Below are 18,015 nucleotides of genomic sequence, written 5' to 3'. Positions count from 1 at the left end.
ACAGTTATATAACATTTATTATGTGCCAGGCATTTTCTAGATGCTTTACATATATTAACTAATTTAACATAGGTAAATGAATGAAATGAGACAGAGGGTCTGTTTCCTGTCTCTGGACATTAGTGGGTGAAGCTCTGTTGCCTGAAGCTGTTGTAATGAACTTGCTCCCCAGAAGGGAGCTTGACAGCTGGCCAAGTCTGGCAGAGTTGAAAGATGGAAAGGTCCTGAATTTTTCAGGACTTTTTGAGCCATGGAATTAATTAACTCTGGAATTGTCTTATCTTGGGACTTCTTACTGTATGAGATAATAAATCCCCTTATTTTTTCAGTCACTTGAAGTTTAATTTTATTTCCTTGCAGCTGAAGGCATGCTAAGTGATAACCAAGAAATGCTTTCTGATGGTATGTGGTTTCCTGTATAGTGCTCTTTTGCCTCTGAATGCTTATAGTAGTAGATGTAAAATTAAGATCTACCAAATAGAAGTACTGAGCCTCAGACAAATGGGTTTATCACAGTTTCTCTTTTAAGCTTTTTTTTTCCTTGAACCATATTCTCATAGGTACCATTAAATCTTTAATGTAATTTTAGACTACTGTGCCTTATAGTATGATATGGTTGAAAGAGCACTTGTATTCGATTTTGTGACATTTATCAGCTTGTAATACTGAATGTGTTACTCAATCTCTCTGAGCCTCAGTTCCTTCTTTTGTAATCTGAGGATGGTAGTGCTTCCTCTCTGTGCCTCACAGGGTTATGAAGGAGTGAATCAACTTTAAATATAGTTTTTAAAAAGGTTTTTAAATTGGTTTATGAATTGTTGAATAAATATGAAGTATCACTCTTAAAAATAATACTAGTAATGCATCTTATGACTTGGAATATAGTAGATGAGACATTGGAGTGGTGGTCAGTACTCTGCAGTTTCTTTAATGACCAACAGGAGTATGTGCTGCACATACTTCTTCCGTCTGACCAAAGAGGTGGGTATGTGACTAAGACCAGACCAGAAATGGTACCTCATTCCCTTGGCCACAGTGATGGGTCCAGGTAAATCTGATGACCCAAACTGTCCTTCTATAGTTTTTTGTTTTTGTTTTGTTTTGTTTTGTTTTTAATTAGAGCTGCTGGAAAAGACTCTTTTGCTTCTTTCATTTAGGAACTTTCATTTAGAAGGATGAAAGTCTAAGCATGTTACCACAACATGGAAAAAGTTTTAGAAGAAGAGAATGAGAGAGCACAGAGGGTCGTCAGGAATAGGGAAAAAGCAGACAGCCACAGGCCAGCAGGTGCTCTTGTCCCTGGATTCATTCCACCCTGACATTAGCTTCACCCCTGACCTTTGAGTTGTTTAGCCAATAAATTTCCCTTTTTTAAAAAAAAAAGAAAAAAATATTTATTTATTTTTGGCTGCATTGGGTCTTCGTTGCTGCGTGTGGGCTTTCTCTAGTTGTGGCGAACAGGGGCTACTCTTCATTGTGGTGCATGGGCTTCTCATTGCGGTGGTTTCTCTTGGCACAGGGGCTTCAGTAGTTGTGGCTTGCGGGCTCTAGAGCGCAGGCTCAGTAGTTGTGGCTCGCGGGCTCTAGAGCACAGGCTGAGGAGCTGTGGCACACGGGCTTAGTTGCTCCGTGGCATGTGGGATCTTTGCGGACCAGGGCTCGAACCCGTGTCCCCTGAATTGGCAGGCGGATTCTTAACCAGTGTGTCACCAGGGAAGTCCTTAAATTTCCCCTTCTTGTTGCAGATAGTTTGAATTGGACTTTTACTTGTAAAAGAGAGTCCCGACTAATGCATAGAGAATATATGTTTTATTGTGGTATATAATATATACACAAAACCACACAGATTATTATTTATTATATATAATATATTTACGTATTTACACATATATTTACAAACTGAACAACTGCTTGTGTTCAGAACTGTTTGTATCCTGTTTATAAAATAGGACTCAGATCGAGAAACAGAATGTTACCGGCTTTACAAAACCTTCAGGCTCCCTTTTAGTCACAGCCTGACCCCTTTGAGAGTGACCACTGTAGGAGACAGTATATCTTCATGGTAACAAGAACATAGGTTTTGGGGTTGGAAAGCAGAGATTTGAATCCTTGTTCTTGAAAGCCTGTATAATTCTGGACAGATTGTGTCTCTGAATTTCACTTTCTTCATATATATAAACACTGACTTTTATATTTAAAATGATGATGATATATGCAAAGTGTTAGCAAAGTGCTCTACACAGGGTAAGCCTTCAATAAATGAGAGTTATTTCTATTATTGTTATCTCATATTCATACACTTAGCAGAGGAATTGTTCCCCAGACTTATCAGAGTGCTTTATTTCATGGATTCTAAAAATTCTCATGAGGCTAAAAAGATTCTTACTTGTAAAGGAGAAACCTAAAATGTCAGTCTTCTAATACCCATCCAATATTAGAACAGTAAGTATTTAGTTGATGTTTGTCTAACACTTGTACAGCAGAGATATGATTAAGTGTAATTTATAAGCCTTAACTTTCTTTGCTTCAATCAATGCACATGTTTTCCACCATTTCCTTTTCAATGTCACTTACTTGCCAAAAATAAGTCTTTTCCTAGCGTAAATACATTGGTTAGTTTAGTTACTGAAATATGTACCTTTTCACCTAAGATTTTTCTCCTGCATTTTGGTCATGAAGTTCTTAAAATTTTCCACCCTCACCCTCTCTCCAGTTTGGGTATTTCTAAAATAAATAATTTGAGTTTGAATTTTATTTACAAGGAAGAAAGAAACTATGCTATGCAGTAGTCAAGATGGTTTGACTTTAGAGATCATCTAGTTCCTGTTAAACATTTTGCTTTACAGTTGAGAAACCTGATGCCTGTAGATCTAATAACTTGATCAAAGTCATGAATTAATGATAAAACCAAAACTCAGATCTGCTGACTTTCAGGCCACTCTTTTCTCCTGTACTAAAGTTGCTTTGAAAAACACACTGAAGAAACTTTTATAAAATTCATTTGTTTAATTTGAAAGATTTTTTTTGACTGTTTAAAAGAGCTCTTCATTTAATCTGTAGATAAACCTTAATGAAGAATGTTTATGTTCCCATATTCGTCTTTCAGCTTCTGCAACTAGGTGCAGAACTTTCCGACAGCCTCAGTTGTCTCATCAGTATAAGAATATATATAGTACTAGTATGTACAGTATAAGATTGCAGATGCTTTCCAAAGCGCTTACCAAAGATTAGTACTTTAGCACAGTCTAAAGTACTATCTGGATAAATGGTTCATTTCTTCCTCTGCACAGTTTTTCCTAATTCTGCATAGTGAAGATGAACAGTATAACTTCTGTAGGCATACCTGTAGTCACTCTCAGTAGCAATTTTGGCTACCTGGATTCTTGCAATTACAGCAAACCTTTTCTTGCCCAATGATGATAGTGGTCCAGGTCCCTCAGATTCTAATTCTGGGGAATCTGGACTGAGCACCCAGGAGCAAGTTATCTTAACTTTTTCTCCATATTAATTTTACCTTATATAGGTAAGTGGAAGGAAGCTAAACAGTTTAATGTGTTTGATTTTGAATAACTTAGATGTTTTATGATCTCATTTTTTATTTCACATGATTGAATGAGCAGCAATAATATGTTAGGTATTTTCTAAAATACAAATGTAACCAAGATATGTTAATACTCTTGGCATTAATTTAAATTGCTTTAAAAATATGATACAGCTTTTCATGCTATTTATAGTAAACTGTTAGAAATATGTAAACAAGGAAGGTACCGTAGTCTTGATTCCTAATATGTATGCATCATTTAGTTGGGGTTATGTTTTAGAATAATAAACCAGAGTATATCTTATGATAAGTATTAAAAGAATGCAATTAAGGCATATACCTTCCTTCCTTGTCTCATGCTACATTATTAAGGAAAGGGAAGCATTAGGTAATTCATCAAAATGACATAATAGCTAACATTTTGAGCTCTTATATGTCTGTTACTGTTGTTAGCTCAATATGTATTAGCACACTTAATCTTTACGGTTACCCTGTGGTTACTAATAATATTACCTATTTTAGATATTTTTAGAGCTGAGTAGATTGTACTTCAGGAAGAGTTTTGTATATTCTCATTTCCTTTTTTTGTGTGTTGAGAAATCAATATTTTATTTATTTATTTATTTTTTATTGGCGTATAGTTGCTTTACAGTGTAGTGTTAGTTTCTGCTGTACATCAAAGTGAATCAGTTATATGTATATATATATCCCCTCTTTTTTAGATTTCCTTCCCATTTAGGTCACCACAGAGCACTGAGTAGAGTTCCCTGTGCTATACAGTAGGTTCTCTTTAGTTATCTGTTTTACACATAGTAGTGTACATATGCCAATCCCAGTCTCCCAATTCGTTCCTCCCCTTCCCCCCTTGGTATCCATAAGTTTGTTCTCTACATCTGTGTCTCTTTTTCTGCTTTGCAAATAAGTTCATCTGTATGATTTTTCTAGATTCCACATATAAGCGATATTATACGATATTTGTTTTTCTCTTTCTGACTTCACTCTGTATGACAGTCTCTGGGTCTATCCACGTCTCTGCAAATGGCACTATTTCGTTCCTTTTTATAGCCGAGTAATATTCCGTTGTATATATGTACCACATCTTCTTTATCCATTCCTCTGTTGATGGACATTTAGGTTGCTTCCGGTCCTGGCTGTTGTAAATAGTGCTGCAATGAACATTGGGGTGCATGTGTCTTTTTGAATTATGGTTTTCTCCAGGTATATGCCCAGGTCTGGGATTGCTGGGTCATATGGTAGTTCTATTTTTAGTTTTTTGAGGAGCCTCCATACTGTTTTTCATAGTGGCTGTATCAATTTACATTCCCATCAACAGTGTAGGAGGAAATCCTCTCCAGCATTCATGTTTTGTCGGCTTTTTGACGATGGCCATTCTGACCAGTGTGAGGTGATACTTCATTGTTGTTTTGATCTCCATTTCTCTAATAATTAGTGATGTTGAGCATCTTTTCATGTCCCTCTTGGCCATCTGTATGTCTTCTTTGGAGAAGTGTCTTCCACCCAGTTTTTGATTGAGTTGTTTGGTTTTTTTTTGATACTGAGCTGCATGAGGTGTTTGTATATTTTGGAGATTAATCCCTTGTCCTTTGCTTCATTTGCTAATATTTTCTCCCATTTTGAGGGTTGTCTTTTCATCTTGCTTACGGTTTCCTTTGCTGTGCAAAAGCTTTTAAATTAATTAGGTCTCATTTGTTTATTTTTGTTTTTATTTTCATTACTCTAGGAGGTGGGTCAAAAAAGGTCTTGCTGCGATTTATGTCAAAGAGTGTTCTGCTTATGTTTTCCTCTAAGAGTTTTATAGAGTTTGGCCTTATATTTAGGTCTTTAATCCATTTTGAGTTTATTTTTGTGTGTGGTGTTAGGGAGTGTTCTAATTTCATTCTTTTACATGTAGCTGTCTAGTTTTCCCAGCACCACTTACTGAAGAGACTGTCTTCTCCATTGTATATTCTTGCCTCCTTTGTCACAGATCAGCTGACCATAGGTGCTTGGGCTCATTTGCTTTCTTAATAGGCCTGACAGCTTCCCAGCTGGCAAGGCAGCCATGGAGAGTCAGTAGAGGCAGAAGTATCTGACAATGATTAGGGGCTAAATGCCACCCTTCGCAGGTACTTCTTAGTGATCAGAGCCAAGGCAAAAGAATATAGGGTGGTTTTTGTGTAAGGATGTGAATTAAATTACTGATGGGTAAGGCCTCATTTGTGGAGCCAGTCCATCTGGTTTTGAATTGCTATATTCTGCTACTTACTGTTAAAATTTGTACAACCTAAATTTTTGTAACTATAAAATAGGGATAGCAATAATATCTACTTCATAGAATTGTGAGGATTTATTAAGTTAGTACATGGAAAGTGTGTCTGGCATTTGATAAATAATATCAAATGCTATTTCTTGTTGTTATTATTAACAGCATTAACTGCCTCAACTGGCACTTAATATCTTTTAGTAACCAGGGGTGGGGCCTTCCGTCCATGTTAGGGTCCCAGTCAGTTCATGCTACAGTGTAGGTGTTATTTTAAAGACAGATACCTCTTATGGACATCTTGCGTGATGTAAAAGGTTTTTTTCAATGAATATGACCCAATGCCAACACTTTTTTCACTTTTACTTTCAAGTTTCCCATAATTTTCATACGTGTATTATTTTTCAAACAATACTCCTGATACTGATGTTATTATTACATGATTTCCTGAGTGGAAGGATCGGGGGAGAGATTTCTAGAAAATGGGAAATTTAATAATTTCAAACAAGTTACATATACATATTTTCAGAGGAATCCTAAAATTCCAAATAATATAAATTTAGCAGTTATTTGTACAGCATAGACAATTTCTTTATATTAACATTTTCTTAGTTGCAGTGAACTATAATTTTCACTACATAATGTTTTGATATCTCAAATCCTTTGGGAAGTAAATCCTATAAATATTCAAGTTAATATTAGGGCAATATTAAAATTAATAATCTAGAATATACACACACACACACACACAAAGCAGAAGCAGTCTTCTAGGTACAGGGATGGAAAGCCTGCTAGGAGTCAAAACTTAATGGAAAATTCTTTTCATTCCAAATTCTGACTGTGTATATATATTTTTTCCTTTAAATGCTTGTCATGTTAGTTTATTTAAAGAAATTTTACAAAAACATAGCTATTCCGTTTTTACAAAAGAGCTTTATTGACATGTAACTTAAAAGTGATAAAATTCACTTGTTTTAAGTGTACAATTCAATAATTCTTACTAAATTTATGGTAGTATACAACCATCACCACAGTCTGATTTCAGAAGATTTCTATCAAAAGAAATATATTGCTCATTTGTAGTCACTCCTCCTTCCCATCCCCACCACCACGAAGCCACTGATCTACTTTTTGTATCTTATAGATTTGCCTTTTCTGCCATTAGTGTCTTTTGTGTCTGGCTTCTTTACTTAACGTGCTGTTTCTGAGTTTCACTCCTGTTGTAGCATGTGTGAGTACTCCATTCCTTTTTATTGCTGAGTAGAATCCCATTGTATAGGTGTACCAGATTTTGTTTATTCACAGTTGATGGACATTTGGATTGTTTCCACTTTTTGACTATTATGAATGGTGCAGGTATAAAGATTCATGTACATATCTTCATATGGACATACATTTTCATTTATCTTGGGATAATAACTAGGAGTGGAATTACCAGGTCATAACTGCCAAACTGTTTTCCAAAGTGACTGCTTCATTTTACATTCCCACAAGCATTATATGAGGATTTTAGTTTCTCCACATCCTTGCCCAAACCTGTTACTGTCTTTTTTTTTTTTTTTTTTTTTGGCCGTGCCGTGTGGCACGTGGGATCTTAATTCCCTGAATGGGATCGAACCTGTGCTCCCAGCAGTGGGAGCGTGGAGTCTTATCCACTGGACCTCCAGGGAAGTCCCATGTCTTTTTTAATTATAGACATTTTAGTGGTTGTGAAGTGCCATCTCTTGGTGGTTTAATTTACATAGTCATTTCTTTTAATTGATTATTTTGGTATTATAATTTTAATCTACAGTTTGATACAGTAAAACATCTATGGAATTATCCTATTCATGTGTTCCTTTGGTTTTACTAGACTGATGAAACCCTGTTCAGGGAATTTACAAGGTTGGCAGAACCTTTAAACCTAAAACAAGTTGTGTTTAGGGGGTAAATCATTTCCCATACCTCTTATAAAGTAGTAAAGTAGTTAAACAGTTCAGTTGAGAAGATATTTTAAATATATACATTTATGTTTCTTTTTTTTTCTTTTCCTCACGCTACGTGAAGTGTGTTGGTGTGGGATCTTTTCTCTTCCAGGTTTGCGTTAAGACTTACATGCAAAGAAAGCAATAAAATTGGACTTTTAAAAAGTACAATCATGAATACAAAGGAAAAGTGATAGCTATTCTTGGGAATGTGATTGATTAGAAACAAATCTTGGGACATCCCTGGTGGTCCAGTGGGTAAGACTCCATGCTCCCAGTGCAGGGGGCCCAGGTTTGATCCCTGGTCGGGGAACTAGATCCTGTGTGCATGCCGCAACTAAGAGCCCGCATGCCACAACTAAGAAGTCCATATTCCGCAACTAAGATTCCACATGCCACAACTGGGACCCGGCGGGGCCAAAATAAATAAATTGATAATAATAAATATATAAGTGGAATGAATGAATAAATAAATATTAGAAAACCCAAATCTTGGCAAGTCAAAGAATGGATATATGTGAAATAGGTGGTATGTTTACTTAATTCTTATCTAAACAAGTAATTTGAAATGGGTTTTGCTACTAAGAGTTAGTAGTTTCCACAGATTGCTATTATTTTGAGAAAAGAAAATCAAGATTTATCTTGGAAGGTAGCACTGTGTAATGGAACGCCAGCCTATGGGTATCTGTATCTGTAAATGAGATCCAAACTCTGTATCTTAAAAGCTGTCTGACATGGGCAAGTTATTTCAACCTCTGTGAGACTCAATTGCTTCATCTTCAAAATGGGGGTAAAAATGTTGACTTAAAAAATTTTTTTTTATTGAAGTATAGTTGATTTACAATGTTGTGTGAATTTCTGTTGTACAGTGAAGTGATTCAGTTATATATATATTCTTTTTATATTCTTTTCCATTATGGTTTATCACAGGATATTGAACATAGTTTCCTGTGATATACAGTAGGTCCTTGTTGCTTATCCATTTTAAATGTCATAGTTTGCATCTACTAACCCCAAACTCCCAGTCCATCCCTCCCTCATCCCCCCTCCCCATTGGTAACCATAAGTCTGAATGTTTTTTGAGAAAGTTCTCACACAGAGTCTGAGAGTTTTAAAAATAAACATTCCCTTTCACTTTGACACAATTTTAATTTGTACCACATACAGATATTCTTGAGTCTTAATAACTTGAAAATCAACCAGGAGAAAAAAACAAAAAGCAGGGCCCTTGTGGTCAGACATGCTATGTTTGAGTCTGGTTCTTTGATTTGCTGTCTTATGACTTTGGGCAAATTATTGAACTTTTCTATGTCTGTTTAATTTTCTTTAAAAAATGAGGATTAAATGATATTGTATAAGTTAAATGATTGGCCCAAGCCTTCCTGTTTCATGGTTGTTGAACTAGTTGAATAATAATAGCAGGTGACATTCATTGAATGCTTACTATGTGCTACATACTGTCCTAAGTATGTTACCTGTATTTAATTATCACAACAACCTTATGAAATAGGCATTACTGCCATTATCCTGAATTTGTAACTGAGGAAACTAAGATTCAAAGAAGTCTAGTGGTTTCCCCACAGTCACATAGAGAATGCGTGATGGAGCCAGAATTTAAACCCAGTTGGAATAGGCTACAGAATCTGCACTCCCTTAACAGAGTGATTCTGCTCCTAACGTGATATCCAAATCTGGCCTATTTCTTCTGCCACTTTTCTTTCCCTTTGCTGTGGGCTCTCAGGTGGTTGTGGGTGGTGGCATTAAATATGTCCTGTGTGTCTTGTCTCCTGCTTGGACTGTAATCCATGACAGAGCAACAACTGCTCAATAAGTGGAGCAGCAGTTACGCAGTTACTGTTTATTCATACAACTCTCATTTTAGCTTAAATGTATTTGCTTAGTCTATTGGAAGTCTTGTACGTATCCTGACTAGCTTGGTTTTGGTCATTGTTATTTAAGTAAGTTAATTTTTATAAATGTGTGTTTGGCTAGGAGAATTATGATCTGTGTTGTTGCTGAATGCCTTGTCTTGGACGAGGTGAGAAGATGAAGTTTTTTTTGGGGGGAGGAAGTTTTTTTCCTTAAGCTTGATGTATAAAATATGTGCAGCACTGTTAGTGGTAAAGTGAAGACAAAGTAGAATTTATATTTGGCCTTTCACTGTATTTTGATGATTTAGAAGCTAAAGAAATGAGTCCTTATTTTTTTTAAATTAAGCTGTTTAAGTAATGAGTAGTTTTTAAAAAGTATTTTAAATAGTTTAATAATTTCTTTAAACTATTTAATAATTTCCATTCTAATTGTTGAAATAACATTTATTGAAAAATTCTAATAATTATTAATTGCGTAATGTTAAATTTTATAGTTTTGGCTGTAAAAGCTTTAACACCTGGGAATTAATGTTATAGGATTGTTAAATAGAACTCTAGTATTCACCCTGAGTAATGTGTTTTTGACCCTCTGATTGATAAAGTAAGGCATATTTGAATTATTTTCCTATGATTAATAATAGCAACTAATAATCTTTTTTTCCTCACTAGCAGGATCTTCTCACAATTCATGATGCAAGGTTAGGTTAAGTAGAAAAGTAGCAGTTAAATTATCTTTGCCAAGATGACTTCTTGGGGAAAGTTTTTAATTGGACAGTACCTTGATTAATAAATTCACTGAGAACACACTGCCATATACTAGCAAGTTGGAAAATAAACAATCTTCATAAATTATGCAGAGTGGTGTTGGTTTGCATTAACAGCAATGTTCTCGTTAAAGTTAGGCCAGGAAAAAACACCACTGTGTTCTGCTTCTACTTTTCACTACACACGTAAACTGTGCCAACAGCAGACAGCCAAGACCTGGGAAGGAAAGACAAACCAGGACTATGTTGGGCCCCTCAGAATTTCTGGAAACTTCTCTGTTGTATTAATTTTATTCACCTCTATTAGTCATCCATCTCTGTTTCTCCTGTTCACCTCACATTGGAATGGAAAGAGAATTTGACGGGCTCAGTTTGAGTCAGCTGTCTAGCCTGGGATCACTGTGGAGGAGGGGGTGCGTATAGGATCAAATTACACAGGTATGGTCCTTTAAAGTCCTCCTCACAGTATAGCAGGACTTCATTCCTTTATTCTTAGTGATTTAATGATTTTTCTTAAGTATAAATGAGAGGTGTTAAATCAACTATATACTTGCTTTTTAATCTTTAGGTTACAGATTACAGCTGCTAATTAAAGATGGGGGCTTGACACTTGGGGCCTGTTGAGGACCCCTGATATTACACTGTATCACTAGCTCTAAGGGTTAATCTTTTTAATCTCTTGAGGACTAAAAGGGAATACCAAGAGAGCATTCAGGAGAGGTAGTCCATGGCTGCTTCCTTCTGCCATATGGCTAGCCCCTACTGGTTGCTACAGAGGCCAAAGAGCTGATGAGGGCCTTCTCTCCTTGGCTTCTTCCAGAACTTGGAGTTCTCCCAGTTCTACCACAGAGCTGTTTGCCAGGTTCCCTTCCTTCCATTCCCTCCCTTTCCTGTGTGAATCAGTTGAATTCATTCATCACCGCCTAATGCAACTTAAGTTACCCGTCTGCCGCAAGAGTCCTGTATGAAATGTTGTTGTTTTCTTGGGCACTTCAAATATTTTAGCATTTTGCCTCTTTAACTCATTTTTTCCCTTGATATTCTAGGACGTAGGTATCTATCTGCCCTTTTATAGTACTAGAATTTCTGACAGTTTTGTTATTAAAATTTCTGTTATATAACTCATAGGAAAAGCCTTATGTATTTTTATAATGAGACAAATTGACTTTGAGAAGTGGCAGTTGCTTTCGTAATGACTTGCCCCCTCTATCACAGTACTTTTCCATGAGAAAATGTATTCAAAACTACCTAGCCCAGTACCTAATATGTGATGCTACTCAGGTGATATTAGCTTCCATTTCCTCTTGATTTTTTTAATGATGTTTCAATCATAGTTTAAAAGTAATACATGTCTATAATACGAAAAGTGGAAAATGCAGGTGAGTATAATAAAGTCACACAATTACCCTACTGTTAACATTGTGAATTTTCCCCAACAAAATTAGGATTATATTGTATTTAGGTTTTTATTTACTGTTTTCATGTAAAGGTACTTTCCCATGTCACTAAATACCCTTTTAAAACATAATTTTAAAGAGTATAATATTGTTATATAAATATGCCATAATTTATTTATTAAACATTTCTCCTATTTACATATAGCGTTCATATCATTGAACTAATAATCTCTTCTTTAATAGCTTTATAGATAGAGATTTTTGAGTAAACAGAGAGGAACATTTTCAGGCTTTTGAGACATCAGTCCTTATATATGTAACCAGTCTCCCATCTCCGCTGCCATACCATCCCATTCAAGCTCTTTATTCTAGACCTTCTTTGTCTTTCTTGGGCTCTGACACCCCACATGAGCATATCCTCCAAGTGGATGACCTCCTCGCCCTGCTGCTCTGGGTCACTCCCGCATGTGGTCACCCTACTTACCCTGCTTAGGCTGTGATTCCCCTAACCCCACAAGGTGCCCCTCTACACTCCACTTTGGCTGATACCCTGCCCTTGTCACCCCTATGTGTCAGACTCTCTGACACCCTGCTTTGGGTCCCCCATGACTCTGCCCCCTCTAATGGCTGTAGTACTGAATTGTTCAGGAGAAGCAGGGAGAGAGAAAGGAAGCTGTACGGTTTGAAGACATACTGAAGGGCCTTGCCAAGTGCATAGCATCATGCTTGGCATATTGTAGGTATTTTGTGGCAGGGTGTGTGTGCGTGTGTGTTTGTGTATCTAATTCTTCCCCTCCTGATCCTGGACTGTTGAGCCTTGGTGGTGAAAGAGAAAATACAAACATAACTCAGCTGACTCCCAGCTGACTGCTTCTAATACCAACTCAGCTGCATTTGCTTTTCCTGGAATCCCTACTCTAAGTCACTCTAGTTGGTACTGTATTCTGTCTCCCCGAGTGGTTGTTTCTTACCTTCTTTATTGTCACCCATCTCCCAAACTCCCCAGCTTCCATATCTCAGCTAATGACTTTGCCTACTATTTAAATGAGATTAAGATTATTTGACATGAATATGTTTAACTACATAACGACTTCAAAATGTTTCAGTATTTTTAGCTCTCTTTACCTTCTTTCTTGAAACTCTTTCCTTGTTTGCTATTTATTATATATACTATATTGCTTTTATATACATAAATATATATAATGCTTTAATTATCATATATATTAATATAGTATATAGTCTCTTCCTACCTAATTTTTCTAAGTCTTCTTACCTAACTTTGATACTTCTCCCCTCCAGTTGCATCTTTATCCTTCTTAACATTTTGTTCTTATTACGTTATTCTATTTCCCTAGATTATCAAATTGACCACATAATATCAAAACACCTAGTTTATGCTGCTGAGTTCCAAATTTTTTACCTTCCCAACTCTCTGAACTCAGACATAATTCCTAGCTGTCTTAGAGCTCCAACAGCTTTTCTCAAACCTGTTTTTTTATTCCATGTCATGGTTAATGATCCCCATGAAGCTCCAGGTACTTAAGCCAGAAATGGTCATCTTTATCTCTTTCCCATGTCCCCATACCCAGTAAGTTTCCTATTCTTGTACATTTTACCTCACAAATACTGCTCATTTTCAGACCAACTCTTGCTGATGTATAGTGCAATAGTCCTTATTTCATTCTGCTTTGCATTATAACTAACTGAATATTTTTTCTTTGGATTTACAATTTCTTAGAAGCAGATTCTACCATGATCATCTGTCTTTGTTGAATTAAAGAATACTCTTCTTTTTTTCTAAACTTGAATCAGTGTTTTACTATATCATTAACTGGCTTTCCTTAGGCAATAGGAACTTGGTCATGATTCATGATTTGATTATATGTATGTGGCCTGTAAAACACTCTTCTTAGGGTTAACGCAGGGAAGAGTGGTTTTAGATGATGCTTAGCCTGACACAATCTGTGGGAAGAGATTAAATGCCCTTAACTGTTATTACTTTTAATGAATGGAATCTTCGCTAATTAACAAGATTTTAGTATCTGAGGATGTGTTTTCAAACTTTGATGTTTTGATCCAAATGCCAGAGGCCAGCTAGATATATAGTATTTTAAAATGGATTGAATTCCAGAAATCTGTTTTCTTCCTTTAAAAATTATATTCTCCACCCAAAAAGATCTTAATCTTTAAAAAGTTTTTTTTATTTGCCTTCTACTTAAGCAGCTTTGCTTTTCTGTAGTAATACTTTTGGTTATGATATGATTCTGCTAATAATTGATAGCAGAAGAAATAAATGACAGTTGAAGCAAAGAGATTGCAAAGAAACCTCTTTGCTTATAATTATTCATATTTTTTCCATGACTTACACTTCTTTCCCCAGTTAGGATACAGGTATCCCTGGCTTTTTGAAAATTTGTTTCACACCACTTTGCTTTTACAAAAAGCCTACGTTGGTACCTGTTTTTGCTACCAGAAAAAAATCCAAAGAGGATTTTTGCTTTTATGAAAAAAGGTGAAAAGTGAAAATAGCCTTCAGCGTTCGTTTTGCAGTGAGTGAGCTGTTCAAGCGGCAGCATGCACCCCAAGCAGCAAGAGTGGCACCGTCAAGCTCCTTCCCTAGGAACTACATGAAGCATCCCAGCTGCCATATCTTTGAACTGTATCTTTGATCATCTGTGATTTATCTTGATTTATTTTGTGCATCTATTAGCAAGATGTGTCTTAAGGTAACTGATGCTTCACTTTACGCCATTTTGGCCTACGAACAGTTTCATAGGAATGCTCTACTTTCAGATAGTGGGAGAAACTGTATTTTAACTTTGAATACTTACCCATTTTAGGTCCTTCGCTTCCCCCAATAACTAGAATTATAGGGCAATATTTTAATTATTGGATTAGAAGGCTTCTATGGTTTGGCTTCTCATATGTTTTTTAGAGTTCTAAGAAAAGACTGATTCAGAAGAGCTAAAGATTTGGTAAGATAATTTGGTAGTTGTTATACATTCAAAAGAGTTACTAGCTCTTGCCATGTCTTCAGACCATACTTTTTTTTTTTAATAAATTTATTTTTATTTTTGGCTGCATTGGGTCTTTGTTGCTGCACGCAGGCTTTCTCTAGTTGCGGTGAGCAGGGGATACTCTTTGTTGTGGTGCACGGGCTTCTCATAGCGGCGGCTTCTCTTGTTGCAGAGCACGGGCTCTAGGCGCGCAGGCTTCAGTAGTTGTGGCATGCAGGCTCGGTAGTTGTGGCGCATGGGCTTAGTTGCTCTGTGGCATGTGGGATCTTCCCAGACCAGGGCTCGAACCCATGTCTCCTGCATTGGCAGGCAGATTCTTAACCACTGCGCCACCAGGGAAGCCCCAGACCATACATTTTTGTCTGACATCATCATCATTCATAGTTTATATTGTGTAATGAAATGATTCAACTTCCTTATTTGATCCTCATCATTAAAGTTACCTGAGTGTCTGACTATTATAGGAATGTTTGTGTGTGTGTGTGTGTGTGTGCGCGTGTGTAATGGAGAATCAGAAACATTGGACAATATGTTGATTAAAATAGGACATTGTGGGGCTTCCCTGGTGGTGCAGTGGTTGAGAGTCCGCCTGCCGATGCAGGGGATGCGGGTTCATGCCCGATCCGGGAAGATGCTGCATGCTGCGGAGCAGCTGGGCCCTTGAGCCATGGCCGCTGAGCCTGTGTGTCCGGAGCCTGTGCTCCGCAACGGGAGAGGCCACAATAGTGAGAGGCCCGCGTACCGCAAAAAAAAAAAAAAATAGGACATTATGTAAAAGCGAGAGAATAGGATAGGAGAGCTATTCAAGATACGTAGTAGGTTAGAAACAAGACTTTACATAGGAGCAGTTATAAGGACTCAGATATTCCTAGGCATTCAACAGCCAAATTTGTTTGAGAGGCAGTAGTTATGAGCAAAAAACAGTGAAAACCTGTTTGACATTCAAAGCGTTGAGAGCTTTACTTTGAAATTAAAAGCTTAAAAAAGTCAACCTCAATGTACATCGACAGATGAATGGATAAAGAAGATGTGGTGTATATTTACACAATGGGATATTACTCAGCCATAAAAAAAGAATGAAATAATGCCATTTGCAGCAACATGGGTGGACCTAGAGATTATCATATTAAATGAAGTCAGACAAAGACAAATCTCATACGATATCACTTATATGTAGAATCTAAAACGATACAAATGAACTTATTTATAAAACAGAAATGGACTCACTGACATAGAAAATAAATGGTTACCAAAGGGGAAGGGGGGGGTGGGATAAATTAGGAGGTTGGGATTAACATATACACACTCTATATAAAGTAGACACACAGCAGGGACCTACTGTATAGCACAGGGAACTATATTCAATATCTTGTAATAACATAATGGAAAAGAATCTTAAAAAGAATATATGTGTGTGTGTATGTATGTGTGTATATATGTGTGTGTATAATATATATGTGTGTGTGTATGTATGTGTGTATGTGTGTGTATGTATGTGTGTATAATATGTGTGTGTATAATATATATGCGTGTATAAATAACTGAATCACTTTTCTGTATACCTGAATCTAACACATCATTGTAAGTTAACCATACTTCAATTAAAAAATGGTTATAAAAATAAATTTTAAAAAGTTTTAAAAAGTCAAAAGAATTAGTTTCTACTACTTCTGGGAAGAGATTTTTCTGAAAACTAATCAGTAATCCTAATGATTTTAAATAGCCCTAATTGTTTCTTCAGAATGTTTTAGTAATATGAACAGAAGTACTGTATAATTTCAGCATGTCCACCATGACAACGTAATTTTTTTGATTATAGATATGTTTCATTGGTGATCCGTATTCTCAGATCTACTATTTTGTTCAGTAACTTTAATTTTGTTAGTTTGCTCAACCCCTCAGTCTCTGTTTCTTATCATACTTGTAGATAGATCATTGTGAGAGTGAAAAACCATATAGTTTAGTTGTCTGGGCAAATGAGATTTTGGGTGTTGACAGCTCTGGTTTCATTAATAAACTGTAAGTAATTCTAAAAACCTATTATATTGGTTATAATTAAGAAAAGGACACTTATCCTTACACCGCTATTTTTGCTTTCTTCTTGGTACCTTCTGCCCAGATATTTCTAGCTACACTTCTTTTTTTTTTTTTTTGCGGTACGCGGGCCTCTCACTGCTGTGGCCTCTCTCGTTGCGGAGCACAGGCTCCGGACGCGCAGGCTCAGTGGCCATGGCTCACGGGCCGAGCCGCTCTGCGGCATGTGGGATGTTCCCAGACCAGGGCACGAACCCGTGTTCCCTGCATCGGCAGGCGGACTCTCAACCACTGCGCCACCAGGGAAGCCCAGCCTTCTAACTACACTTTTGGTTCTACTTTAGTAGCACTGAATCTTTTCTCTCCCCATACTGGTACATAAAGAAATAATCTATAGCCATCCAACTCATCATTAGTGAGTATAAATGTTGTCATAAATTAATTTAAATATAGTTAACTTCATCAATTTAGAAATGAGGTAATTGAGGCCTGGAGCTGTTGAGATTTGCCAAGAAAGGAAAGAACTAACATTTACAGAGCACTGACTATATACCAGACACTACCATTTCATATTTCAGTTCTGTGAAGTATGTTCTGTTATCCCCATTTTACAGAATCTCAGAGGTCAAGAAACTTGCCCAAGACCATAAGACTATTCAGTTCTCTTGCACAGTCTAGGGTCTTTTCCACTTTTGTCAGCAAACATTAAGAGCTGTTCAACTAAGCCAATGGAGAAAACAAAGGATTAAGAAACCAACACACTAAATATAACAAAGGGTATTTTCTGATTGACAACTTTTATTTTTATAAAAAGACTCAAAGATAAAAATTAATTATCCTGGGTTGCACTGGTATTAAATCACTATTAAAATGTGGGACCATTACAGGTATAAAAGCAACATTACCTTTGCTTATGTTTGTGAGAATTAATAGCCTGCTTTTCAGAGTTTCTGAAATGAGATTCCAAAAAATGAAACTGAGCATGGAAATAGTAGGACAAATTAGGGCTTTAACATATAGTATTATGCATGTCTATTCATTAGTTAAAGAACTAAGTGTTTAAAATAAGCATGCACATCTGGGCCTCAGTTTGCCCTGCTTATATTTATTCGTGAACTCTAAATCTCTTATTTAAGCACTTAATCTAATTAACTATTGGTAACTACC

General features: G+C 36.4%; 1 protein-coding gene across 5 annotated transcripts in view; it reads left to right on the top strand.

The window, feature by feature from the left end:
* The window catches only part of PHTF2 (putative homeodomain transcription factor 2), a 113,129-nt gene that overhangs the window by 34,415 nt on the left and 60,699 nt on the right, over nt 1-18,015 (top strand). The window contains exon 4 of one of the 5 annotated variants that reach the window (XM_027123803.1): nt 14,348-14,523. The exons of the other annotated variants lie outside the window; for them this stretch is intronic. Within the exon in view, the coding sequence (XP_026979604.1) occupies nt 14,512-14,523 (12 nt within the window). The 5' untranslated portion in view covers nt 14,348-14,511. The remainder of the gene's footprint in view (nt 1-14,347; nt 14,524-18,015) is intronic. 5 annotated transcript variants of the gene reach the window in all.

The sequence above is a fragment of the Aethalodelphis obliquidens genome, unplaced genomic scaffold (genome assembly GCF_003676395.1).
Source record: "Aethalodelphis obliquidens isolate GAN/ISIS:26980383/991018 unplaced genomic scaffold, ASM367639v1 scaffold27, whole genome shotgun sequence".
NCBI classification, from domain to species: Eukaryota; Metazoa; Chordata; class Mammalia; order Artiodactyla; family Delphinidae; genus Aethalodelphis; species Aethalodelphis obliquidens.
The sequence above is the reverse complement of the archived record's forward strand: the minus strand, read 5'-3'. Positions and strand labels throughout refer to the sequence as shown.